The sequence below is a fragment of the Parus major genome, chromosome 6 (genome assembly GCF_001522545.3).
Source record: "Parus major isolate Abel chromosome 6, Parus_major1.1, whole genome shotgun sequence".
Classification (NCBI taxonomy): domain Eukaryota; kingdom Metazoa; phylum Chordata; class Aves; order Passeriformes; family Paridae; genus Parus; species Parus major.
Genome location: NC_031775.1, coordinates 13,000,182 through 13,026,782, shown reverse-complemented (window position 1 = coordinate 13,026,782; position 26,601 = coordinate 13,000,182). Strand labels below are relative to the sequence as shown.

Sequence of the window (26,601 nt, the reverse complement as noted above, 5' to 3'; positions counted from 1 at the left end):
TTTTCAGTCCATAGTATAAGTAGCACTGTATAGAGATAATGTAGCTAAGAACTGTGTCTGTTGTTAAAAACTCCTGCCAGTAGTAAGTATACAAATTTTTATTTAGAAAAAAAATAAAGAAAAAGGGAATTCCCTCTCCTCATTTTAAGTAGTAAATATATTTCTTGCTGTTCACAGTGGGGAGGGAAATTTTTTGGTTTCTTTTTTCTGCAGTACAACAGTATATATGTCTCTTCTTAGGTGAGATATTTAATACCACTGCTGTTTAGTTTTTAATGAAGCTAAAGTTGTTTCTGGAAGTAGCTTCCACTGAGAAGCTACTAAATGTATAACTGTTCTTTCCTGGTAATGAGTGCTTGGTCTCTGTACTGCCTTCCAAATCAAATTCATCCCAAACACATTGTGAACAGTCTCTGTCCTCAGATATGACAGGCACTAACAAGGGGAAACAAATCAATGCATAAATGCCACCAACACCTTCCACCCTTTGTGACGGAGTTCCATGTTCAATGGAATATTTTCTATATAAGCTGGCCACAGAATAATAATGGTTTACAATATAAAGTTTGATATGTACCTAACAAATTATGAGAATTATATTTTCTTAGGAAAAATCACTTACGCAATGTACATTAATGCATTTCTTCTTAACACCCACAATCCTGTGTAGATCATGCTCCAGAAATAGGGGAACAGGCTTCCCATCTGAAGTCCAGCAAACTCAGCTGAAACATTTTGGCAATCTCCAGTAGGCCCTAACAAGCTTTGTAGTTTTAACACCTGAGAAGCTGCAGGGCAAGGCAACACAGGAGTCTATGTGAACTTCCTCATAAACCGGAGTTTTGCATAGGCAATGATAAGGAAGATAACAGTCATGCAGAAGAGAGCCACTATGTTTTCCCACATTGCCCAGCTGGTAGGGGCGATTCCTTGGCTGCACAGGTATGCTTCACCAGAACACCTGCAGAAAAGCACGGGACACAAGTTCATATTACTATGTGGCACACATCTTCAGGTAATTACTTTTATTCCTGTTTCACAAAGATCCTTCTACCCTCGACTCTGCAAAAGAGGTGATAGAGAAGCCATCACCAAATAAAACTCAAGGAACAAATCTAGATCTCTAGTTCTTGTAATTTTTCAGTAGCAACCTAACTGTTCTTTATAGATAACTGGCAATTTATAAGGAAATTTCAAAACCACCTTAAACCATAGTAAGTACAGAAGCATTAGTTTCCCTTCAACAATCACTGGAAGTCCAAAAGCCATGGAAACAATGCCCTAGCACTGTTCCCTGCAAAATACTCAGTTTGCCATCTTTCTAGTACATGTCATGAAATGGTTGCACTGCTACAGCTTAAGGTACCCATAGCCAAGAGTATTGCAAATGGGGCAAAATGGAGCACTGTGAGAGATACCTTGGCGCTCTCTGTTTCTGTAGGAAGGTTATTATTTACAAACAAGTTCTGTGGTGGAGGCATATTTCTGATCACAGGTCTACTGCTTTCCAGCAACTCTGTAGCTGTCCACACACTGCATTTCCATTGTTAAGTGACCCTGGATTTGTTTAGGGAAACTGGTCAGTCAGGGCTAGGTTATCAAATACAAAACTTAATTTAGCTCATCTGCCTATTTTCTCAAGTAAAGTTTCATCCCTACTTCACTCTTGGATAATTGTGGAGTTTTACTGTATAATCCTAAAACATGTTACTTTGGGACATGTTGAGACTGGCTTGTAAGTGGTTATTCTGCAAATCGTAAAAAAATCTGACACAGTCAGACTTCCCTTTAAGCAAGTCATCACGATTCAGGCCCAGAAACATCATGAGTTACTTACATTTCTTCTGTAATATTGGGGGGACAACTACCCATATCTCCCACAAATTCTGTAGCATTTGGATTCTTCTCACCACAGAAGTAGAGATCTCTGTACTCATTCACCTGAAGAGCCTAGGGAAAGAAGCAGAGTTCAAACACTTCAAAGGAACTTTATTACTAGAATACACATGCCATCATTCTTGGAATCATATGTTCATGTCCCTTTTTATTTTTAAGTTCTTAATCACTGCCTTTCTTAGGAACTGCTCCAAGTTCTACATGCAGGGTGGTTTGGTGTCCCAGGCCTTGGCTTCCAAGTTGCTTAGCCAAGGGTTTCTGTCTTGCCAGCTACAGGTTCCCATTCATCCACTTTCACCTGAGTCAATCTACTTATCCATAAAACAATGTGGCTGCATGCAGAAACCCCAGCACCACCACACTGAAGGCATGGCACAGTCAGCTGAAGAGGTGAAAGGTTCCCCAGCACTGGCATCCTGCACTCACTGCTATCTCAGAGGACACTTCCACATTGAGTAACACTGATAAAATACCTCAGTGATACTCAAACAATGAGATTTTGCACATCTCCCACCCTGCGCCAGCTGCAGCATTCATTTCAGTCATTGTTACTCAAAGTAGAACACTATTCCTTCCAAAGAGACTTGGCCAGGATGCAAACAGGAGATGGAAACACAACTGCCACCTGTGACCTGCTCTATCTATTTACCGTTTCAAGCATCTGCACCCTTAGATTTCTGCTGCTTACTATTCAGAAAAGTCAAATTTCACTTCAGAGGAAGCCGTGCTGAAGACTTGTGCACTATAGTAAATCCTTTAACCAGTTGGAAAGTCATTGGCCTCGGACTGGCCACCCATATAGTGTCTGGAGGGGCTGTACAATATTTGATTTTATTCTAAACCACAGGGATCAACTATTCAGGCTAGGAATTAATGCCTGACTGGACAGCCTGCTCTGCTGCTGTCCAAGCAGCACTAATTCTGTAGCATGAAGTGTTTGTTCAGTCTCTGAGGCTTCCAGTTCTCACACAGAGTTCTAACTTTTGCTTCCTTTTTGAGGCTGGCTGGTTTGTTTTGGGGTTTTTTTACCACATTCATGCAATGAAATAAACTAAATCTGGCTTTAAGAGAACTTCACAGTTTATACTCAAAACCTCTCCAGGAAGCAGCAGTGTGGCTACATTACTCAGAGGAGACCAATGCTGTTTTCTACTCACAGTGAGGCCATATCGGGGGATGCTGAAGTACTTGAGCCAGTTCAGCCAGCCCATTACTGAAGGGAGGTTCACTAAGAGGCCAGAAAAGATCTGAAATAGAACAGAAGAGATTTGTGAGTCACAAACTCTGTTTACTGCATATAATACCATTCCTGCACAGATGCTGCACTTCCCAGCAGAGGTGCACTGGGATTGATGGACCAACTACTGCTGTTATCCCTGTACCCACAGACAGGAGTTGGAACCTTACAGCACTCTCATGCTGCTGGCCCAACAGCACACCCAAGTAACTTCACCTGAACTGCTTGCAAAGAGGTCAGAAAGGTTTTCTACATCCACAAGTGAGCTAAGAGCCATGATCACAACTTCTTACTCAGGAGGACTGTCCTGTGGTCAAGCTAGCCAGAGGCTAAAAAAGGGTGACTGGGAGGTGAGAAAGTGGAGAATAAAAAAGGAAAAAAATGGGGAGCCTGTCAGCCTTCCCCTCTGTCCTACGTCTTTTATTCATGCTTTCTCTTTTCTGGAAAAAGATTTGCTTTTACTTCTAAGCACAAGTGGTCTTCATAGCTAAAATGACACTTCCCCCTCTGCTTCATCACAAGTGATCTTTCAGGACACAGTCCTTATACACTAAGTCCTTATACACTTGAGTAATTTAATTCAATGTACATCAGCTGCCCTTCACTACACAAGCACACTTCTCACCCACACCTACAGTGAGCAGTTGAAGCAGAGCACTATCACTTGGCTAATTGCAAAAGCAGGTTAAATTGCAAATCGAAGAATAAGGGATGTACTGTATGGCTCAGAGTATGAAATCGTCTAACGAGAAATATGTAACGTGGTAGGTTTCACAGTAAATAAGTTTCATCACCAGCATCACCTCTTTGAAAAAGAATTCACAGCTCTCATCTATGAGTAGTCAAAATTCCTTTCTCTCTCACTTGTTCTCTTCCTTAAAAAATCCTTGGGGAAGAGTATTGAATTAATTTCTAAAACCCCAGGGCAATATTGGATTACAAAAAAAGAGAGGGTTTGTGCCTTCTAATCCCACTTGGGCAGCAAAAATTAATGCAAAAAATCAAAAGATCTACAGTTTATTTCAAGGTTTTTTTCCTTTTAAATGATCTAGTTGATCACTTAGGTTTCTAACACTGGAAATGCAAGATTTTTTTTAAGTCAGTCTTTGTAAGGACAAGTGTGGCACATGGTTAGGAAAGCTCTGGTGGCATCACAACTACTGAACTGGACCCAACCCTTAGACTACAAGCTGGCAGAAGTCTATCTTTGCCTACAGAGACAATAAAATCACAAGCATGGGGCTGATGAGCCACTGGACTATGGATATTTTAGCCTGCCTAGGGCTAGCTCAACCCAGTCCTCTCAGCTGGTCTCAGCTCTTCCCTCCCATCCACCAAAGGAGCACACACCTCCTTAACATACTTACAAGCATCAGGACAAAACAAATGGTGATGAGCAGATTGGCCACAGCCACCACATCCATCCCAGCACTGATAGCCAGAGACATGGCTGTGGCTGTGTAGGACACCAGTATCAGGGTCAGCATGAAGAAGAAGAACCGCCCTGCAACAGCTTGGTATCCTATCAAAAACCAGAAAGGTAAGAGTCCAGTAAACAACCACATTATGAATTCCAGAGAGGTACCCTTGGATTCCTATACAAGACAGGCAAATCAGGAAGAAAGTTCAAGTTTGGAGTTGGCAGGAACTATGCATGCTTCAAAGGCCTAAAGAGTTTAACCAAAAGATGTTGTCAAGCAGGTCCCTGTGTTAGATTGCTGGTGTCTCTGCCCCTGCCCCAGAGTCCTCCAAAGTTAAGATACCAAGCAGTTGGAGGTTCAGCAGTATGTTATAGATACAGGAATCTGGCTAAATCAGAAATCAAATGTGTTGGAAGATGACAGGTTCAATGAAAGCATCAATTCTTTACCAATCATCCAGTAACTGATGCATGAGAATATGATGGCTGGAGTAGTTCTCATGGGCAGCAGATCTCCTATCATCAAGGCCAGGAAGTAGGCAGACACACGGTAATATCCACTGGTGTACTGATGGCTGCGAGGACAGGAAGGAGGGGGGTTGTACAGGTTTAGAGGTTCTGTAGGAAGCAGGCTTAGAGTGCGTGTTTGGTTTATCCTGATTTGTTTCTGCTCTTTCTACCACTGACTCCTCTCTATGCAAAATGCTTGTTTTATCTGTGCCATCACTGACAATCTATGAAGTAAGGGCTGATTTGTCTCTCAGACCCTGCAATCAAACTGACATCCCTCCAAGGAAAGTGAATGAAAGACTGTGTGATTGCTAAGTAAAATATCATAAAAAAATCTCCTAAGTCTCTTTTCAAAGAATAAGAACCTTAATACAAGAGCACAGAGAAGCATTAGGCTTCTATAAACTGGAGGAACACTTCATCCACTACTAACTCATCCAGCTGCTTCCAGGGAAGAAGGAATGACACCCAGCAATGGGAAAACACCTTTGGGACATAAACTCAACTCCAGTTCACAGGGCAATTAAATGTCATTATGATTGTTTTGCTGCTTAATGGAGCTCATGAAAAGACGCTTTAACAGGTAAGGTGCCTAAATCCCCACTGATGCAGCTGGTAAACTATGCTGGCAAGCTAGTCTTCCAGACTAGCAAGAAATGGCAGTGTGGGGCAATTTCACTCCTGAGCAGCTGTTAGGGACAATATCAAGCTGCTCTGAGCAGCCTGTGGGTCGACATGTACATTCCAGGCATAAATCTCCAGTCTCCTTTTTACTGCACAGGATCTGTCTCTTGCCCTTCTACTGCATGAGCTGGAGGCACCTCCAAACTACACTTCCAACATATATGTATCTATACATGTGTGTATACTGTATCTACATGCATTTACAAACATATACACACATACAAAAACATGTACATATATGTGTGTATATATATAATTATAATTATAAAAATATTACGCATAAATAATATTATAAGCAAATAAAGGTAATAAATACAGTAATTATATTTAATGATATATTAAAGTAATTACATGTAACAACAATATATTAATCAAGCACATTCCTCTCTAAACAGAGAGATGCCCTTGATTATTAGCAAGCCCTTGTAAGCCAGACAGTGGCCCCCTTCATCTGAGCATCCCTTGCGAAATTTTTCCAGGAACTCTCCCTTCATTTTTGCACAGTCTTGCCTCTTTAGGACCATTGAAAGACTGTGTGTCAGTGCTTGTGAGAAAGAGGGCAGGAAAGATTCACAGTCCACAGGATTCACAGATGCAGAACTCAAAAGCAGCTGTTACCAAAAGAGGGTAGGAAAAGCAGTAAACTGTCACACAGCAAGCAAATAAAAGCATTTCCTCCTTCCCCCAGCTCTTAGTATTTCACATCCCTGCTTTACAGACTAACTGAGCATTACTATTACAATCTGATGTTGCAAGGGAGCAATCAAGTATTGGTAGCAGTAATTTTGTTCAGCGTGTAAGATACTGCCCCATCTTATTCCAGGGTATGAGACAGTCCAAGTGCCTTACTACTTACACAAATAGTTTCTTGTCTCTGATGAATAGCTCAATTGCAGAGACACTGGAAAAACACTGGTTTGTAGTGACAAAAAACAAGGATCCAACCCTAGACGGCAAAACAGAACAGTAGAAAAATGAGAGAACAACCAGAACAAACAGTGGTAGCCTCAGACATCATCACACCATCAAGTCAGTGCTTTTCTCTGTTCACAGAATGGAGATATTTAAGTGCGCTACTGAAAATCTTAGCTGTAACCTTTATCTTCCCTTTTACATCCCCTTTGTACTTATGTGCAAGACTGACAGAACTATGACCCCTTTAGGACTCCTGACAATTCCATGCTGCAGTGCACTGAGACTTGTGAACCCAACCCTCCTTTGTATTCCAAGTAAATCCCAAGGCCTTCCTTCCCTGTGCCTCAAACCCAACTGCTACAGAGAGAAAAATTAGCAAAGCTGTGATTTTTCATCTTACCGATTCTGAATGCCACTTCGGTCCAGTTTTACACCAAAAAAGATAGCACCCACAACCAAGGCTAGAATTATGGTCACAGCAATCTGGAAGTGGAAAGAAGAAAGGAAAAAGAAAATCCTTCAGGTAAGTAAAAAGATTAGGAACTAACATTATTAAGTCATATGCAGGGTTTAAGATTCACACCTGCCTAAAGCCTTGCTCTTGTGAGGCAATGTGTACCTATGACACAGACAATTAAAATCCTTATGACGGTTTTTCAGATTTTGTCCTCTTCACTTTTCTGCTTCAGAGGAGCTAGCAGAGTTTAGTAGAAACACGCTTATAGAATAACCAAGTTTAAATTTTAAAGTGAGGCAAAAAATGAGTATCACCCTAGAGGTTCCCTATGTGAACCAGAGAATGGAGCACTTTCCCCACACCCAAATCTTCAGTGCAGTAGCCCTTGTGCTAAACTAAACTGGAGATCTTTTTCCAAAGGCCACAATGGTAGCTGAGCATCACACTCCACTTAGATGGCAGTGGCACAGGACTTTTCTGCTTCCCTAACTGCCTTTGAAAACATGATTCTGTCCTACAAACTGCAGGTTATGGGACTGAGAGCAGCAAGAATCTGAGACTTTTAGCAATTGTTACCTACTTGTGCAATGGAGGCCTGTGGGTTCCTGATGAGATTTTTCAGGGAACGCTTGGACACCCAGTACAGCTGAGTCAGGAATCCATTTGCATAGGTAATCTCATGCTCCTGCTTGGATAGTCTCTGCTTGCTTCCCCGTCCAAGTTCCACTTTCCCCAGTGCTTCCTTTGTGCTCTGATATAGGCTGGAGCTGAGATATTTCTGGTGCAGCACATCTACCACACTGCTATCCACATTCTCTTCTGCCACTCCATTGTCACAGCTCACTTCTGAGTGAGAAAAACAAGACATAGCTTCTGATTCCCTATGAATCTGACCTTCAGATATAAACTCAGCAATTCTGGAGGCTGAAGAAAAATGCAGAAACGCCCAGAGAATCTGAGTTGTTCTAGCCTTAGTTCTGAGTTTAAGAGGCTATCATGAGTGAGAGGTTTTCCCTACATTTTTAATAGAACCCAGCTAACCTGCCTATTCTTTCTGGCACAAAATGGTCACATTCTTTTCACATGGCACCAGAAAACCATTGTTTCATTGAATTTGGGAAAAAACAATGTTTGCTCTGATTCACATCACCAAAAACTACTTTACAAAACCTGTTCCCTTATAGTCCTTCAGACAACGATGTGCTACATGATCCCCAAGCCTTTCCAAACATTTCACTCACTATATTGGTAGAGAATTTGCTCTGTAACAGTTCCAATCTCTTTCACTTTCCTGTAAATCCAACACTCCTTAGCCAATCTACCTTGTCTTCTCTGCAGCAGCCTTTTATGTGACTGAACTTCTCAGCTGCCTCTTGAGACTGAGTTCTAGTTTTCCCAGTCTTTCCCTCACTCTTTGTTTTTTTTTAATTTTTGGTATTTGTCATTGCTCTCCTATACTACTGAAGTGAAAAAATCCACTTAAAAAGTCTTCTGATCTCTTTAAAGAAGCCCAAAACAAAGTATATCTACTAGTAGGAAAAAAAAAAAAAAGATAATGAAATGCCCTTAGACTCAAGGAAACCCAGAGAATAAAAGCTTGCCATCACCACATACAATCTCCCTTCTACTCTAACCAGCAGTGATTTCTCCTTCACAATTTACCTTTTCCTGTGTCCACAGGTCTGTGATCTTCCTTGCTTGCTGCCACAGCAGTTGAATCACCATTTATGACATCGAGGAAGAAGTCAGCTGGATTATTGAAGGGTTCACATTCATATCCTTAAAAAAAAAAGAACAGCCCAAATCAAAATCACACATGCAATGTGTTTGCATTGCACAGGGCACACCTCAGAAGGTCAGGTCTAATACTACATCACTTTTCCATAACCCTTTTACCAGAAAACTTCAGATTTTCCTAAGAGTTACTTTCAGCAGTAGATGGACAGGATTTAGGAGATGGTGAATCTGGTGTATCTAAAGAGCTTCAAAGCTGCTTATTCACTGATTTCAGGTGAGAAGGAATCTCTAACTTGCTTCTACCATAGCTCAGTATGGACAGCTCTTGCCTCCTTCCCAGCGCTGTTCAACCACATTCCACTCTGAAAGACACACAGTTCCTCAGCAGAGGCTCCTGGATGTCTGCTCTACAGCCTCAGATATTTCTTCTCAGAAGCTGAACTCTTGTTGGTGTTTCCCTGGTCACAAGGTTGAGGAAGAGCTGTCCAAGAGCAGCTTCTTATAATACAGTTCTAAGTATGGGACAAGGAGGAAATTAAAAACAAACAAACCCAAAGATGCTTCTACAGCTTTGAGAGAAAGGAATTGAGCTACTAAGAGGAGGAGCAGAAGTACTGACATTGGTTAAAGCACCTCCCTTAAAGGCAGGGAAAACTTACAGTTTAATGTGTCCACAGTTGCATCTAAAGATTGGAAGTTCACTCCACATTCTCTGTTCATTATAGTCAGACACCCTCACCCTACTTACTCAGAGACAGGGCAGCCACCCAGCAGTGCAACTATTAACCCATCTTAAAGACACACCATATTTTTATCCTCTTGGCTGCCCACCTGCATTCAGTCTGGAGCATATTTTTGGATCAATCTGTACAGATTGCTGCCCATCTGCAGACTGTGGTTCAAAAACCACTGGATCTGCCATGGAGGCCTGGTAAAACTACAGGCAATATCTTGTCTGTTGGACATTATGATTATACATGTCTAAGTGATTCTTGGCTTTTGTCCTCATGCAAGGCAAAACAAAGGCAAGAGAGCCATGCTCTCTTGTCTTGAAAATTTTTGGGTTTCTCAGTCTTTTTCTTGTTCTAACATAACACTGCTCAGACTGTATGTGTACAGTCTCTAACATCCTAGTGATAGAAAAGCATGGGCCTGTTATCCAATGCTAGGGCAAGAATCTACACACAGATTTAACTCATGAGCCAGTTGCTTTTGCTCTTGGCATGGAAGACTTACCAATAGAAGTGAAGTACTCCAGGGCGTGCTTTGCAGGACCATGGTACAGCACCTTTCCTGAAGCCAGTAATGTCAGACTGTCAAACAGCTTGAATATGGAGTAACGAGGCTGATGGATGGAAAATATGATGGTTCGCCCTCTTCTTGAGAGCCTGAAATAGAAACAAAGCATCTCTTAAGTACACCACACTTTGGATTTCAGGAAGGTAAACCCTAAGTATCAAAATCCAAGACAAATACTTGGCAACTTCTCAGGGTCTTGACCCAGAAAAACCTTCTCTCCCTTCTCTACCACTGCGTCAGATGCTGCCTGCAAGACTCTCAAGACAGCACCAATTATTACAGGAGACCATCACTGCAGTCCAAGTAGCCAAAGTAAGATGCTGTCTGTAGCTAGCAAAGCCTGAAGCCACAGCTGTGTATAAACACTCTTTACATGTTTTTTATACCAGATGTCAACCTGACTAACTGGAACAGTCCACTGTGCTCAATGGCAGTACCAGGTGTTACTTATCAAGCTGTGGAAGTCTGGCCAGCTGAGATTTCTATTAGCTCTTCTGCTGAAGATTTACTCTAAAGAAAATTCAAAACAAGTTTTCCTTGAGGTTTGTCAGATGCTCTTTCAAGTGCTTTAGCACTGATGCCCAACAAGGACCTATATTCACAAACACCAGAGCAAAGCAACCCCCACAAGCAAAACCAGAAAACATGCCACAAACCCAGGAGGAGGATTAGAAAGTCATTCTCATTAAATAAGCCTCTTTCGTCCTCCTTGCATATAACTTTGTTCTAATTGTCAGAAGACAGCTTGTCTCCAAAACATAGGACACTGAGGGTAAATCTGCAGGTGAAGTTTAATCTGAGTTCAAGATTGTTGTCAGGTAATAGACTCAGATGGATGGCCAAGAAATTATGATTACAAGGCCTGACCTCCCAGTCCACCCTTCGTTGTGGCAAAGGGAAGCTGTCCAAGCTACATCTGCTTTTTGGGCTCCAATCCAATGCTTGCTGTGGAAAGATTCCCATAAGCTTAAAAAGGCCTTGGAAGAAACCCAAACAAATAACTTACCACTACTTCTGAGTATATTTGTCTAGTTGTTTGGGGGGTTTTTGTTGTTGTTGTTTTTTGGGGGTGTTTTTTTGTTTGTTTTTTTTTTTAAGGAGAACTATAACTACTTGGTCATAAGAACATTCCTTTTTTCACTAATGATTTGAAAACCAAATTGCAACACAGCCCTGAAGAGCTGACTCTTACTTCTTCAGAAGGATGAGGACTGCATTGGCTGTGCTGGCATCAAGGCCAGTTGTTGGTTCATCCAGGAAAAGGACTGGTGGCTCTGTGATGAGCTCCATCCCAATGTTGGTTCTCTTCCGTTCCCCTCCAGACACTCCCCGGATCAATTCAGTTCCTACCTGCAAGCAGAAGAAATCAGATATTTTCAACAAGACCCAGTCAGTGCATGCTCTGGAGCTGTGGGCTTTCCACACCCAGCCGTTTTCATTTTCAGAGTCCCTTTAATGAACTCAAGGGCCAGCTGCAGCTGAGTTTGACTCAGTGTGAGGGACTGGGTAGCAGAATGCTGAGCCTGATTTTCAGAGGTACCAGGTGCCTTATGATTTCAGGGAACAAGGATGACACTGACAAGGAAGAGACACAGCGAGGTCACAGCATTCAGAGGAGGCATGGGCATGTGGGGATGCCTTTTTTTGGTAGCTTGCTTGTTAATACAAGCTCTGCACAGAACTTCTCCATCAAAGACCAGTTTTCCATCCCTCAGAGCTTTCAGAAATGAGAAAACAATTTTCTTGTCTTGTTCCACAAAGCCAGGAAGTGACTGAACAACTTTCCAAGATACAATGACTAAGCGACTCTTCCCCTTCTGAATTTATACAACATGCTGGACACAGTCCAAAATCTTCTCCCTTTAGTAGCAAATATAAATACCTCTCTCCAAGCTCCCTCCTGAGCTGGAGACTGATTTCTTGCATGCATTATGGTTTAGTCACGTTCCTGTTTAGCTTCCTGTAACTGCACTACGTACACCATACTGCCCAGAGACAAATGGTTCAGCTTCCAGAGGTAGTATGATTTCTGAGAAAGGTGTTCTCTCTGCTCACCTTAGCATCAGCCACTTTGCTTAATCCCAGCTCATTGATAATCTGGGTGACTCGCTCTTCCTTCTCCTTAATGCTGATGGAGCTGGGGAGTCGCAGCGCAGCAGAGAATTGCAGGTTCTCCCTCACCGTCATCGTGCCCATAACAACATCATCCTGAAAGTACAAATGGACAGTTGAAAAGACTCCTCAGCTGCAGAGTGGGTATCAGAGTCCCTTAGTGGCACTAACTGGATAAACTGTTTGCAGACCACAGTGGAACCCAGACTGAAGGACAACTCCTTCTAATTTTACATGACATGAGATTCAAAGTCCTTCTGCAGCAGTCAAGGGGAGACTGCAGCTCTGCAGGCCCCACAGCTTACACCAAGCAACCCCCTAGACTGCTTTCAGGCTGAGAAGTTCAAGTGCAGACAGTGCCACTTTGCACTGCATGTGCATTTTTCTTACTAGCCAAAGTGAGGCAAAGCAGGTAGTGATTTTTGTAGAGTTAAACTCCTGTCTGGAAGCCAGTTGGAGCCAAAGGATGTTGCTAGTGCTCAGTGTTCAAGGTAGAGACACTCAGGGAATCACCCTGGTCAGCTCTGTTCCCAGTTATAAGCCATACCTCTTTGTGGTCCAGAGCACCTGCTGAGTTCAGCTGCCAACAAGGAGCGTTCCCCAGCTCCTCACTGGCAGCAGCTTCTCAGAGAAGCAAGAATATTGCACCAAGATGTTCCTGCCATGTTTCAGCTATGTACAACTCTTGGACCTAAGACTTTATTCTAAGGGTTCAAAACCTTCAACAGTCATGTGCACTTTGAGAGAAAATCAAATCTATCCAAATAACAGACCTGAGCAACATCCAGCAACCTGCAACAACCATGAGCCTAACAGAGATTCGTCATCAGGTCCATTCAGAGCTCCATGCATCTCCATCACCCCCACTTTGGTATTTGTACCAATTCTGTATCCTACCATATGATGAGAAAGGGCTGCAACATTGGATAGCTGCTGACAAACTTGCCTGTTACATCAGCCATCTTTGGAAGACATCCCCTAAGCTGCAGGGCACCAGATTCTTGCCCGCTTTAAGACTCTGCCTGTGTCAGCTGTAGTGCATCACCAGCAAATGATATACCAGCCAACCATGTTTGGCACTGGACTTAACACAGGAAGACAAGCATGTGCTGCTTTGCTGCCAAAGTTGGTTTAGGCCTTTCATATCCTCCCTTCCCTTCCCATAACCCCTCAGTCTCTGATCCCAGCCTCCCATTCTCCACTCTCAGATCCACCAATACAACTGTTGAGTCACTACATTGGAAACTAAACTGTGAATTTAAGCTTAATACCAAGCACAACCATCAGTGACATGACACCTTCACTCTCACAGCATGAATGGAGAGACCACCAGTAATTTTATAGGGGTGACAGATGACTTAGCATGCCTATATGCTTATCTGCATAAAAATGATCCTATAATTACGTATTTAGGACTTCAGTGCTGCTTGTAGTTTTTGGTCCATCTTTATTGATCCAGGGAGTGCTGCATTGGGTGGGAAGGGGGAGAAACCATTTAATGTTTCACCAAGTTGCTTAACATTTTAAGGTTATGTTTGGTTGCTTTGGACATTTGAGAGACAAATGTTTCCAACTGGGACCACTTGTAAGAAACTTACTGGCTATTAATCATCCCCTGAGAATTTGGGGATCTCTGACCTGCAGGATCAAGATTTAGCACCAGTCTCATCCCATGGATCCTCCCAGAGCCCCCAGCTGGCAGCGTTCAGCTGCCTGTGTCACATCTGCCTGCAGTCAGAACCCTGGATGGTTTCCAGATTTGGCTGCTCATACAGCTGCCAAGAATCCCCTTCTCCCCAAAGTTCCCCAGGGCTTTGAGGGTCTATTATTGGTCCAGGCCTCCACCCACTTCCACAGATTCAGCTGGCTTTTCCTGTCTCCAAGTGGAATGAACCTCTGTCACAGCCAGCTAGAATCAGAGGAAGAACAGCAGGGATCTATTTATTTCCTAGAATTATTGTCTGATAGTTTGAAGGTACTTCTGCCAGCTAGAACTGCTTCTGAGTTTAACAACAAGAGATTTTGGGTGTCATGATTTTTTTCCTCCCTTTTTTAAAAATCTTTGCTAGCACTTCAGGGCAGAGCCCAAAGGACAAGTCACAGTAGCCCAGCAGTTTGGGCATCCATGGGGCTGTGGGAAGACACATCTCTATGCCTGGCTAGGTTGGAGTAACAGTTTGATCTTATTGTCTTCCATATCCCGGATAAAAACTAAACACTGTAACATCTGAGTTATCAAATTAGGCTCTGTAGGGATCACTGAAAATTACCTGAACTAGTCATTCATGTTTCCTCATCTTATGTGGTCTCCCATCCCAAGGTTTCCCAGGCCTCCAGGAAGGTAGTTACTCACCTGCACAACATATCCTGAGATGCACTTGAAATTTGGAGGTTGTGGGATGCCATCTATAAGCACTTCTCCAGACAGACCTGCTGGGTCCTTTCTGGCAGCCAGCACATCTAGGAGACTTCAAACAAACACCAGGCATTAGGTTTTGCAATAACTGCTGCCTTTACCCTTGACTGGGTAAGTACCACCAGCCATGACTGAGTTACAGCCTGCTCACAGTGTGCTGAAACCAGAGGGCACAGGAAGGGGCTTCCCCTACTCCGCAGGGTTTAGCTCTTTGTACAGAAAGCCTGGTGTACATCCAGGATTTTCCAGCACACGGTGTGCCACAGCAGTATGGCAGTATACAGACGCTCACAATTCACAACAGTCAACCCCCTACAGACATAAACTTGGTCTGTGTATTTACAGATAACCTCAAATGCACAGAGACAAAAGCACCCTGCTGAGTCGTTGCAGGCTGCTCTCCAGCCAGGGGAGCACTGAACTAACTCCTCTGATCTCAAGGAAATTAATCCATATGGGTGTAAACAAGACAAGAGTTAAGATTAATTCTAGAAAGTAATTTTTTTTAACGTATCACTGGATTCTCCTTACTGCCAATGCAGAGGCCAGCCTGTCTGCCAGATAAGTAAACTGCCCTGATGAAGTGCTGCTCTTGAAAGCATCCTGATTAATCAGCATGCTCCTTAGAAAAGAACATCAATGTTCACCACAAAGACACACCTGTGTGAACCCTGGCCATATTTGCAACTGTCTGACATTCTTAAAGTGGAAGAGTGACAAAGAGCTCTCTTACCACAGGAGAGAAAACAGCATTAGGACTGGATGGAGATAGTCTACATGGTATTTCTCTGTGCCTTCATCCAAACAACTCAAGCATATGTGCACCCCCACCAGCAGGCCACAGCCAAGTTGGGGTAAAGATCAGAGCATCCTACAGACTGCATTACACCATATTCCTGTCAGTTGTCAGAGAGGGGTCTGGCCTAGCAGCTTCAAGGAACTCTCATGTTGCAGAGAGTTCAGACGGGTTGACATCTTCCATGCCCCAGGGGAGCTTGTACCCCATCCCCACTCCATTACTACAGAGAACAGAGCCTACATCTGAGCTCCAGTCACCTCAGGTCTGCCTGGTGTCTTAACTCAGGCCACCACCAGACTGCAGTAAAGGGAGCACCAACTGGGATGTGACACACAGTGCAAGAACTTCAGCAAAGCTGACAGAGGGGCAGGTCAAACTACATCACCAGATTTCTCAAAGGCATGCAAAGGTCTAAGCCTGCAGATACCTCACATCTCCCCTAACCCTCAGAATCCCAAATGTATTTTGAACAGCTGACTGTCCATTTAAATGAGCAGAAGGTACTCACGAAGATTTTCCACTCCCTGTTGGCCCCAGGATAGCATTCAAGCCTGGTTTCATAATGCCACTGGAAGAAGGAAAGAGTTGTTTACAAATAAGGACATTTACAAGGACCATCCATATGCTGATTTTAGTAGATGTGAGATGTGAACAAAATGCTGTTAAAAGAAAAACTTCAGAGATTAAAAACTTCTCAAATCTGAAATCAATACACATTTCTCCTTTCTGTCCCAGACTGCCAGTCAGAACAGAATCAGAACTGGACATAAAAAGCAATCTACAAAAGACAAAAATTAAGTGTATTCTCTGCTCAGCAGGGTCTTGAAAAGAAGCAACAACTGCTCTCTGTTGCTCATTTCCTCTGACTGCACCTTGAGCCTCAGTTAAGGGAGTCCTCAGATCTTAGGGCAGAAGAGTTCACACAAGTTTGGTCCTAATTTGCTCTGATCAATAACTGAAACTACTTCATCTACATCCCAGCTATTTTTCCTAAAAGCAAATCAAAGTGCTTACATGAACTGCTGACTGGCAGGAGGGCAGTAATTTCTGTACCAGCACAGCTGGATCTGGAAGGTGACACGAGGTCACTGGTTCACAGCAGCAGATTAATTCCTACCCTCTAATATTTAATTTAAGCAAACACTTACTTAACATCATGAAGAATCTTCTTTTCCACGATTTTCCTTTTACATAAGAATCCACTGGACTGCTTAACAGAGTACTGGATGTTATGGAAACTCACAACAGAGCCACGAGGAGATCGGAGGGACTCTTGTGTTGGAACAGAACGCTGGAAACTGCCCGCTCCTTCCTCTTCTCCAACAGAAATAACGCTGTGATCGAATGTGTCTGACATCATGTCCTTGTTACACAGGTCAAGCTCCACTGCATGGAGATTTTTGAGGTCGCTGTTGTTTTGAGCAGTTCCCATCTGTTGAGATGAAGAACACAGAAACACGCGGGGAAGGAGACGCGTGAACAAAAATTTCTCCAGAAAGTGTCTTGGAAGAGCAAGTTCATGTGCACCACACCAATCAGTACACATGCCAAGTTTCCAAAAGGATGGACATCCGCACCGGAAGACATCCAGTAGTCCCCAAAGGCATGGAAATCCACAAATTTAGAACTAACCTTTAAGAACAAGAAGTATGTTCTTGAAGTAAATGATGCTTGCTCAAAGGGCATCTAATGAGGCAAAACAAGCCTACCTATGATCTTTTGTAACACAGTCGGTACTACTAATGGAAACTGTCACCACTTAAAGAGATTCAAGCTCACCCTTTTCAGTCACAACATGCTTAGCCCCCTGCCCCCCAACAGAGCCAGCAGAGAAAGCCTATTAATGAATCCATATAAAGAACTACAGCAAGAAAAATGTTTGTTGTTTATGAAAATGAAGGCCAGTCGCATCTTGTTTGCTGCACAAGTCTGTTTCAGAGATATAAATGTGATTAAAATAACAATTGCACATGCTAAAAATTACTGTGATGATGAGGAAAGCCCAGGCGCTCATCAGGTTAAAAGAACAGGGAGAAAGACCTGACCACAAACACATCCATTGCTAGTTCCTTGAATTTTGTGTGAAGGTAGAAGTATCCCACCAATCACCAATTTCCCACCGTCTGCACTTCTTTCCTCCCAGGACTAAGAGGCTGATAACTAGCAAGGACCACCACTACAGCAGAGGTAGATTTCTCAGGGAGAGACAGATGGTCACCCTATTGGGAAACTGGATCTACAAAAGCCAGGTTTAAAGAAACGGGAATTGTCCTTTCCTTTCTGCCTCTTCCTATCAGTGTAAGTTCAACAAGTTGCAGAAGCTTTTTCCTGTACAAGTGAAATAAAACTAAGAGCAAAGGAAGGGCAGTTTAGTTTGGACCCATACTTAACTCTAAGGCTAGTCAACCCTGGGAAAGACTTGCTTATGGGATACAACACAGGATATGCTAGTTACATCAACAAGAGATGGCTTACACACTTGAAAGGTTGCACAACAGATGGTGAGGGAAAAAAAAAACTAACAGGATGACACTGACACTAGGGACAAGGACCTTGTTAGACTTTTGAACATTTTGCTTGTATCTGTCCTGGCTAGGTTCGGTGGTTGCGTTCACCGTACACCCTTTCATGCAGGTTTTTGTAAAGCTACCGATTTGCACTGGCAAGCGTGTGTGTGCACGGACGGCAAAGGACGAAAAAGCCCAGCAGAGGCTACAGGTAGGCTCGGGCTGCAGCAGCCCCTCATGGCAGTGCCCCTCTGTCACCCACCCACGCCCCGCGTTTCGCTGGTTTCGCCACTAAGCCGGAGCCCGGACCCGACCCGGCCGACCACGCTCCGCTCCGCTCTCCTCCCCGACCCGCGCCCGCCCTGGCCCCGCCAGGAGCGCTGCTCGCCCGCCCCGGCCCGGCCCGGCCCGGCCCGCGCCGTTACCTCGCGGCTGCCGCGGCGCTCCGAGCTGCGGTGGCTCTGCCTTGGCGGCGTTTTATAAGCGGGTCCGAGCGGCGGGTTACATAAAGCGGCGGCGGGAGTGCCGGCGGTGTCACGCAAACCCCGCCGGTCGCGGGCGAAGGCGGCGGTGATGGAGCCCCGCTCCGCGGGCGGCGCGACCCCCGGGGCCGTGCCGAGCCCGGCCGTGTGAGGGCCCCGCTGCGGGAGCGCTGTCCCCGCCGGCAGCGCTGGGCCCGGGGCGGCGGCGCGGAGCAGCCCCCGTGTGCCGGGGTGCCGAGGGCTGCCGGCGCTGTCAGCCCGCCTTCCCGGGGCGGGGAGAGCAGCGGGACAAAGCCGCGGTGATCGCTCGCCGGGAGCCCCCAGTGCGGGCAGCGGGCGTCGGACGCGAGGAGCCCCGTGAAATGCCCGCGGCCCCTGCGCGCCTCGGCACGGCACGGACAGACGGGGAGTAGGAGGCAGCGCCCACTCTGCCTCCTGCCCTCCCACCTCCCCGAAAGGTCATCACCCCCGGGGCATGGGTCCAGTCCAGCCGGGTCAGCTGGGGCCATTAGCAGCGCTTCCCAGGGTGACACTGCCGCTCCGGGCTCTTCCGTGGCACTGCGCTCCTTGGTGGGCCCAGAGGGGGCCAGGACATCCTGCTGGGGTGACGCGTTGTCCATCAGGCTGTCTCTCTGTGCTGCCATGTGTTCCCAGCTAGGAGAACGTGTGAAATCAGGAATATCGGATTTCCTTCAGTCTGTGGTCAAGCCTTCTCCTCGTCTTCCTATTCCCAAGCACTAATGTCTATAAATAAGCTATATTTCCCCAGGTTCCTTGGTACTGTGAATGCAGGAAAAACTCAATTTTATGATTTATAAATACTATTTGTGGCAAAGCTGTCAGGTCACCATATTAATTGCCTCCGGTTTGACTGCCTTCTGCAGCACTGTACAGCATTGTTTTTTTCATAACATCTTTTGCTAGATCAATTTAAGGGTCAGCTAGGGTAAAAGATACTTCTATCTATCCAATCAATAACAATAATAAATACTCCAAAGGCTCACCTCTCCCTTTTCGAACACCTGCCTCCTCTGGGTATGTTGATATTCATGATATTCAATGATCAATGCCATTGATGCACTAGGCAAAAGACACCCACATCCAATGAAGCTGCATTGCTCTGCAATGAGGAGTCAGTGGGTAGGTTTATGGGGGTATTGAAATAGCCCTAGAGGTCTCTCAGAAGAGCAGGTTTTGCCATAGGCTTGCTGAATGTTATCTTCAGTCACTCTATGGGTCATGTTTCCTGTATGATTTAACTTCCTCTTTCGAGGAAAATCTGCCTACATTGAAGACTTTTGCCCTTGTGTTTCACCAAGCATGCACATCTCTGTCTCCAAAAATATTTCAATCCTAAATACTCACTACCCCTCAACAAGCTGCAGAGGCAATCTTTCCTTGTCATGTGCCTGTAACAGTGAGACAAACAGAGCGTGTGTGCTTGGGGACAAAGGTTAGAAATTTCTGAGTCATGAACTTGCTGCTCCACATAGTGCCTGCACAGTGGTGCAGGAGAACAGCTCACTTGAGGAGCACAACTAAAAGTTCAGGTTATTCTTGACAGCTTCAGTTGCACATTTGCTCCTCAGACAAAGGTGGTAGGTGCCTTCATGCTGGTAATTTTGGGAAACACTACTGTGCCTCCCACACTTCATGGAATGGAAAATCCACTTCTCTGTGCCCTGTGCCTAAGCTCATCCCAATGACAAAGAAATAAGCAGAGCCCCCAGATATGGGGAGGAACTAAATCTGCCAAATACAGGATCTTGCTGGAGGCTCTGTCTTTTCTCTAGACCATTCTTCAAGCAGCAGTCTTCCAGGTTTCTTCAAGGAGAGCCTGTTTCATCTCCCACCCCAGTTAGGTATATTTTTCAACTGTATCATGTTACTAATCCAGTTATCTAGCTCATACTGTTGCTGAGGGAGGTTTCTGCCAGTACAGGGATAGAAAACAGTGGCCAGGGCTGTAGTTATTTAAGACAAATACAATAAGCCTGATGACAGCCTGATGTTACTGTACTCTTCTCTTGCCCACCACTCTGTAGGCTGGTGGGTGTGCCCGCCAGCAATGCTTTGTGCTCCTCATCCACTGAAAGGGGCATTTGCCCTGTAAACTGTCAGGCTTTACTGCAGATTAAAGGATGTGGTTTTCACAGAAAGACTCCAAAAGGATCAGCCCAGTGTAAAGCCCTAGAAAGCACCAAGCTGCAATGCCCTGGTGCATTTACTGATATTAAACAAATAATGCTACAGGCTTCAAACTGATACGTTATGATAGCAAGGAAAAAACAGCCTGGGTCATGCAAGTTTTAGCACAGGTTTGAGACCTTTGCTTTTGCTCCTTAGGTCCTGCTGCCTTGAGCCTCTGATTTGGCTGAGACTACAGGGCAGCAGAGCAGGAGGGACCATGATACCATCGTGGGCATGGGGAGAGGAAAGTGAGCATAAAGTGAGGCTTTGAGGAGTCCTGCTGTTTCTCCATGCTTCTCTCATTGACCTGAGGATCCAGGGTGTTTTTCAATCCTACCTAATGCTGAATTTCACAAAGCTCATAAAATATTTCAGGGACTTGAACCAGCAAGAGAGTGCATAAGAAATATGTCCAGGAGGAAATATAAGATTATTAGTACTATTGCCTTCTCTACTGAATGCATCAATAAGCAAATCCTAATTGTTCACTGTACAAAAGCAGCTCTGAGATCAATGCAGCAGACAGCAATATCAGACATGGTGCTTGAGTGATACTTCCTGGGCCCTTCTTTTCCAAAAGCTCCAGTAAACCATTCCAAAAGACACACCCTGTACAGACGTGTACACATGTACTGAATCTGGTGAATCTACAAATTTACCACCCTAGGCACAAAAAAACTTCACTGTGTTTTTTCCACCCTGATTGCTCATCATGTCAAAGCTAGTGCTGACTGGCCTCCCTTACTTGTTTAAAGTGCTGCTTGCCTTGGAGAAGTTGACTTTTGTAAGACTTGCAGATTATGTAGAAGAAAACTGACTCTGTCAAGTTTGTTAATCATTTAGTCCATTATCTGAATTCATAGTAGCACCAAATCTTTAATCGGTTAAAGATAAGAAAGGGCTCAGGCAAATCTAAGAGTAAAGGAAATCAGTATTTAACTAGTACACTACACTGAGATATCATGGGCTTCATTCAGACAGAAATCATGAACAATTGAACTATAGGATCAACAGAATTACACACATCTGATATAATCTGGTATTACCTGGTAAAGCAAGTAATCAGCCAAGGATGTCATAGATACAGTGCATAGTGCATCTAAACCACCATGACAGTTCTTCAGGAGTTAAAAAGGTGACATCATAAATGTGCTCAGATTTTTATCGCTCCTACTTGCTGCTGTTAGTACTGTGTTCAGGAGCCTGCTAAGGAGAAAGCAAGCTTGTTCTCTCTAGGCAAGCAAGTCTGGGAGAGATGCCAGTCACAACTGCCCCTATAGCGTTCTCAAGCCTTTGGGACAAAGCCTAGGACTTCAGACCAAGAAATGCACCAAGCACTGAGGCCACAACACACAATCCCCAGTACAATTTTCTCCCACACTCAACCCAAGTTCCTGAGCAGGACTCCTTCAAGTACAGTTTGTCTTGCTATTTGTGAGTCAGGAATGGGCACTCCATCCTTCTGCTTCCCTTTTGAGGGCCTCAGTGCCTGCAGGAGGCTAACAGGATTAAACTGTGTTTTATCTGTCCCAACTCAGCTCTGCAGAGGTCAGTTCCTTTGCTAGACATGAATGTTGACATACACATTGTTACGTAGGCATTTCACCTCCTTCCTCAGGAGCAAAGTTCAGGCTGCCCTATGAGACATTCCTAAAAACAGTTTAACTTTTATCCACTCTCAAGGCCTGAGCTGCTGCCATTAGGATTTGTTGTGGCAGCCCTGAACACTTTCAGATTTTTTAATTTTTTTTTTTTCAGTAGGTGTTGTACAGCCAGAGTTGCAGAGTGTTCTTCCCCGACGGGATCATACACAACAGTAAGACTGAGAGATAACCATTACAGCAAACAGCTTGCATTCTGGAGAAGGAGATTTAGGAAAGTAGCTCTGTCTCACCCATAAATCTTCCCTTCTTTTGTGCCTTCCTAGAGGCCCACCAGTGATATATGACCTTGACAGAGAACTACTGTGCCATGACACAGGGCAGAGCATCATGGTAGGTGAAAGAAAAAGTGCAAAGGCTCAGAAATCTCAGCTGTCCCCTACTCTGCTGCAGACTGCAGGGAAATCACATTTATAAAGAAGTAAACTGAGGAAGAAAAGCAAGGAATCACCAGGTAGCAAGTGTTATCAAAGATAATGCAAAACAGAAAGCCAGACTAACTGTTTGGTTTTTCATCTTGAAGATGAAGACAGTAAGAGAGAGGAGAACAAAGAGAAGGAAGCAGTTGGTTGCACAACACCCGTAATGCCACAGGAAAAAGCAGAACACTCCTAAGCTACTCAGGTCAGAGTTCTTTGTACTCGCTTTCCATCTGGCCTCACTGGTATGTTCCACTGTGTCCCAGCTCATGTAGATTTGGCTTTTTCAGTAAAGACAGTGCCTGGAGTTTGTCTTGGCCAGGGCATCTCAGGTTTTTTGACTGTGTTGTTCTGCTCCTCTCCAGACTTAATTTTTCTCTCCTATGTTTGAAATGGCCGTGAAAGTGGAGATGACAAGTGCGTGCAAAAGGGGCAGAGGGAGCCCAGAGTCACCCAGGAGCCACTGAAGGCCAGTGAGATGTCCTAGGGCTGGAGGTAGTTCTCCATGATCAGGAGAGGCGGGGGAGTATGAGAAATGCCAAGGTGCGTCTGGATGGAGAGTGAGAGTCTGGGTGTAGAACACCAGAGTGGCAAGTGTTAATTTCACTGAGCTTAGCTTCTCACCAGGGTAGCTGCACATCTAGCTCCTCCAGGCAATCTGAGTGGGAGAGAAGGGGCAATGAGTAAATCTTAATGACCCACAGAGGAGGGACAGGACAAGAAATTGAACAATGTCATCTCCTAAAGCATGTGAAAACACACATTCATAAACAACCCATGGTCACCAGGCTAAGGACGGAGGAGACATGAGAGGTCTCTAGCTGGTGTACCTTGTTCTGTGTCATGACAAGAACCCTGACCACAGCACCTGGACATAGGTCATGGTGCCCAATTGCTGAACAGTTCATTTGGGCATAGCTCTCCTTCCTCATGAGTGTTTGGTAAGAGAACAGAAGCAAGTACAATCTTCTGTTTTACAATAAGGTCATTCTATTCTCTTCATGGTAAAGAATGCCTGCTGGTGGCATGGCTGCTCCTGGGCCAGAACAGAATAAAACTCTTTGAGGCAGAAGAGGCAGTTTTCCGGAAAGGATTCAGAAAGCATACCGTCTTTTGTTGCTGTAACACTTCTCAATTGGAAAATGTGAAAATAGGAAACTGAGAAGAAGCTCTTCCCTTTTGTCTTTCCCAGAAGTCTTTATATGTGCTTTCAAAGCCTGCTGTCTTTGTGAACTCCAGACATGTCTGAACAACCTGGGTGGTTTGCAACATTACAGCAATATGTCTGCAGGTGTATGTGTGCACAGATAGGGAGTTTTGCTCTCTGAACTCGCCCTTTACTATTATTTCTGATGATTTTTTGCAGAAGGGGACCCCATGGAGACTCACAGCCAATAGAAATGATCACTTGAGATGCCTTCCCAGTCCCTTCTCAGGAAGCACAAGCAAAACCAGCTTCAAATTCCTGATTTGCATGTTTTTCTGAGTGGCTGTTTCTTAGGCTGCTGTGCCTTCTGGCACCTAGAGGTGAGTGTACGATCAGAGTATCGACTGCTATCTTCTGGGGATGGCAGTGGCCAGGAAACAGCACCATCCAGAGCTGTCTGGGACCTCCTCTGCTGTAGAGCCCTGTCACTGCCATGCACACAGGCTGTCTTGGTAACTTGCTATGGCTTGCATCAGCCAAGCTGGCTGATTCAGGCTGGAGACGCAGCGCTGAGCAGACATTGTTTTGTCAACTGAACTTTTGCACTCCTCCTTCAGCACTCTTCATCCAGGGCTGGGCTTTATCTCACCGCACCCCGCAGGGCCGGCACCCTTCTGTCACCTGCCTGAGTGCCTGGCATGTATACAGCATGGCTGGCTGGCAATGAGCTACGCCTGGCATTTGCCACCTCTGAAAAGGGGCCATTAGCAGGGCCATAGCCGCTCCATGTCTCCCCAAAACCCAGCACATTCACGTTATCATATCCCTCATCTGCTGAGCCCGGAGTGGGGGCTGGACACGGTACTCACTCAAATTCCTCCTACTTTTACTGCTCTGGCACTCCCAGCCTCCTTGCTTTCATGTTTGGAGACCTGGAATTAGGGATTCTGTGACCAGCAAAAGGATGACACATCATCTGGGTTTGTAATCGGCTAGCTCATGAGGTGCTGGCTTCTCCCCTCCCTTTTTCATTAGTTGCTGATAAACTCTGAATACTGATAGTTGTTCCCTGATGTTCCCCTTTTCTTTGTGACTCTTGCTACGGTGTGTCTTATAAAACAGACAGGCAGGTCAGCCTCCAGCTAACAACCTTCTGTGCTTAAGATTGAACAGTTAGCAGGAGCTCCACACTAATAATAGCACTCATTAAAAACTTTTCACAAGACTGGAAGGAAATGAGCAAAACCTGTACAAAACCCCTTTTTACAGGTTGTAGGGAGAATTAAAACCTGCCTGAGATAAAGTTTGCAACAAATACTCAAGTGTGAAGGTCTAGTAACATAAATTACCTTTTGGAAGCCACGGATTCTGCTTCTGTCTTCTCTGTAACCACAAAGGGAATGTTTATGTATCAGTTTCCTCTCAGTAAAACAATTGACAGATTTGTTCTGTCCATTGAAAATGGAAGAGAAGGGACTGTAAGTGCAAAGGGTTGTGAGTAGTGCTGACTGACATCTACTGGTAAACCAAAACAGGCTGATAAGTAACTAGAAGCTTGGCTGTATTTGTGTATTTTGTATTTTGTTCCTTGAACACATAAAATAAAATGAACACATGAAAAGTTAGGCTTGCTCATTGTTAAGACTATGGAATCATGTTCTTGGAGAGGCACGACCAGGAGCTTTCCTTGCTGCTGGCCACGGCTGGTTGGGGCTGCTTATTGCCAGATGCCTGAGCCTGCTCTCAGACATCACTGCCATTCCCTTCCCTGCACACATCCGTGAATGTCTCTGCCTCATTTGTACTTTGAAATCACGGCTAGGACACCGCTTCCTTCCCCCTTAGCTCTAAATCAGGAGCACGCACAGCACCTGCCAGAGTGGGCTTCCCACCACATCCATTGCTAGTGCCAACATAAATAACAGTGATGGTATAAATACATAATATTGGCTTTTCACAAGTATGAATGTTATATGTATAATGTTTGAATGGCTTTGCTGTGTGAATGTAGCTTTTGTCTCTCCTGCTATTAGCAAAAAATTAGGCATAAGTGGTAATAGTTGATATAGTATGTTTGAACTGCCTGCCCAGTTAGGATAACCCCCAGTGAACAGATGATGGGACCTAGCTGCTATCAACACTCACCGCCTGTGGACAGCAGGAGCCAAAACCCAAATTAAAAGATGATAAGAAAGGAATTAAAACCGCAAGCCAAGAAATGCCCATGCTCTAAAAAGGTGGATCCAAGGAGTGGCCATGCAAAATAGTTCCTGGAAGATATAAACTAGTTAATGGGAAAGTCTGAATATGCATCAAGGTGATGCAATAGAAATGGTATATAAAGGGTGTTCCTGAAACACCAAATGTGCTCTTGGCAGAGCACCAAGCACCCAGCCGTTATTCTTTACTTTATTATCTATGTCTCTTTTTGTCTTTATTAAACCTTTTAAATTTTACCAGGAGAGTGAACCTTGTTTTTCACAGTGATAACTGCTGATACATCTTCAAAGCACTTTATACTTTTCCAAACATCTTCCCAAAGATTTTAACCCCTTCAAGGCACAGCTGGCACAGTGCAGTTTGGAAGGCTACCCTCTGCAGTTTGAAACAAAACACGATCACACTCCTTTGTTTTGAGGAACAAATACTTCACCCATCAGATATGTATTATCTAAGTAACATCAGCTCCTGATGGGAGGCCTGACAACACGTA

General features: G+C 44.5%; 1 protein-coding gene and 1 long non-coding RNA gene across 3 annotated transcripts; one reads left to right on the top strand and one right to left on the bottom strand.

The window, feature by feature from the left end:
• Positions 1-82: 82 nt before the first annotated feature.
• LOC107206768 (broad substrate specificity ATP-binding cassette transporter ABCG2-like) lies at positions 83-19,559 on the bottom strand. Of its 2 annotated transcripts, none has more exons than XM_015632945.2 (16): positions 19,476-19,559; positions 16,631-16,914; positions 15,991-16,050; positions 14,621-14,735; positions 12,211-12,363; positions 11,348-11,505; positions 10,093-10,244; positions 8,782-8,898; positions 7,700-7,965; positions 7,063-7,145; positions 6,604-6,693; positions 5,004-5,128; positions 4,501-4,655; positions 3,054-3,143; positions 1,838-1,950; positions 83-961 (listed from the first exon to the last, which is right to left on the bottom strand). In XM_015632945.2, exons 1-16 carry the CDS (start codon positions 19,542-19,544, stop codon positions 814-816), a joined length of 2,178 nt encoding a protein of 725 aa, XP_015488431.1. In that variant the 5' UTR covers positions 19,545-19,559; the 3' UTR covers positions 83-813. The 2 variants fall into 2 exon arrangements, with proteins under 2 accessions (XP_015488431.1, XP_015488432.1); XM_015632946.3 differs by lacking the exon at positions 19,476-19,559 and adding an exon at positions 18,415-18,620.
• LOC117244674 lies at positions 18,112-26,344 on the top strand. The gene is made up of 3 exons (XR_004498182.1): positions 18,112-18,200; positions 24,108-24,268; positions 25,980-26,344. It is a non-coding gene; the product is annotated as an uncharacterized LOC117244674 (long non-coding RNA).
• Positions 26,345-26,601: the final 257 nt, after the last annotated feature.

What these genes read in the sequence shown, in the direction of transcription:
- LOC107206768 (XM_015632945.2), bottom strand. Translation starts at nt 19,544, where the DNA reads ATGGCATTGATCATTGAATATCATGAATATCAACATACCCAGAGGAGG. An exon ending in AGGTGTTCGAAAAGGGAGAG is followed by an intron (nt 16,915 to 19,475) that starts GTGAGCCTTTGG and finishes TCATCTCAACAG; the next exon opens with ATGGGAACTGCTCAAAACAA. An exon ending in GTCCTCATCCTTCTGAAGAA is followed by an intron (nt 10,245 to 11,347) that starts GTAAGAGTCAGC and finishes TTTCTATTTCAG; the next exon opens with GCTCTCAAGAAGAGGGCGAA.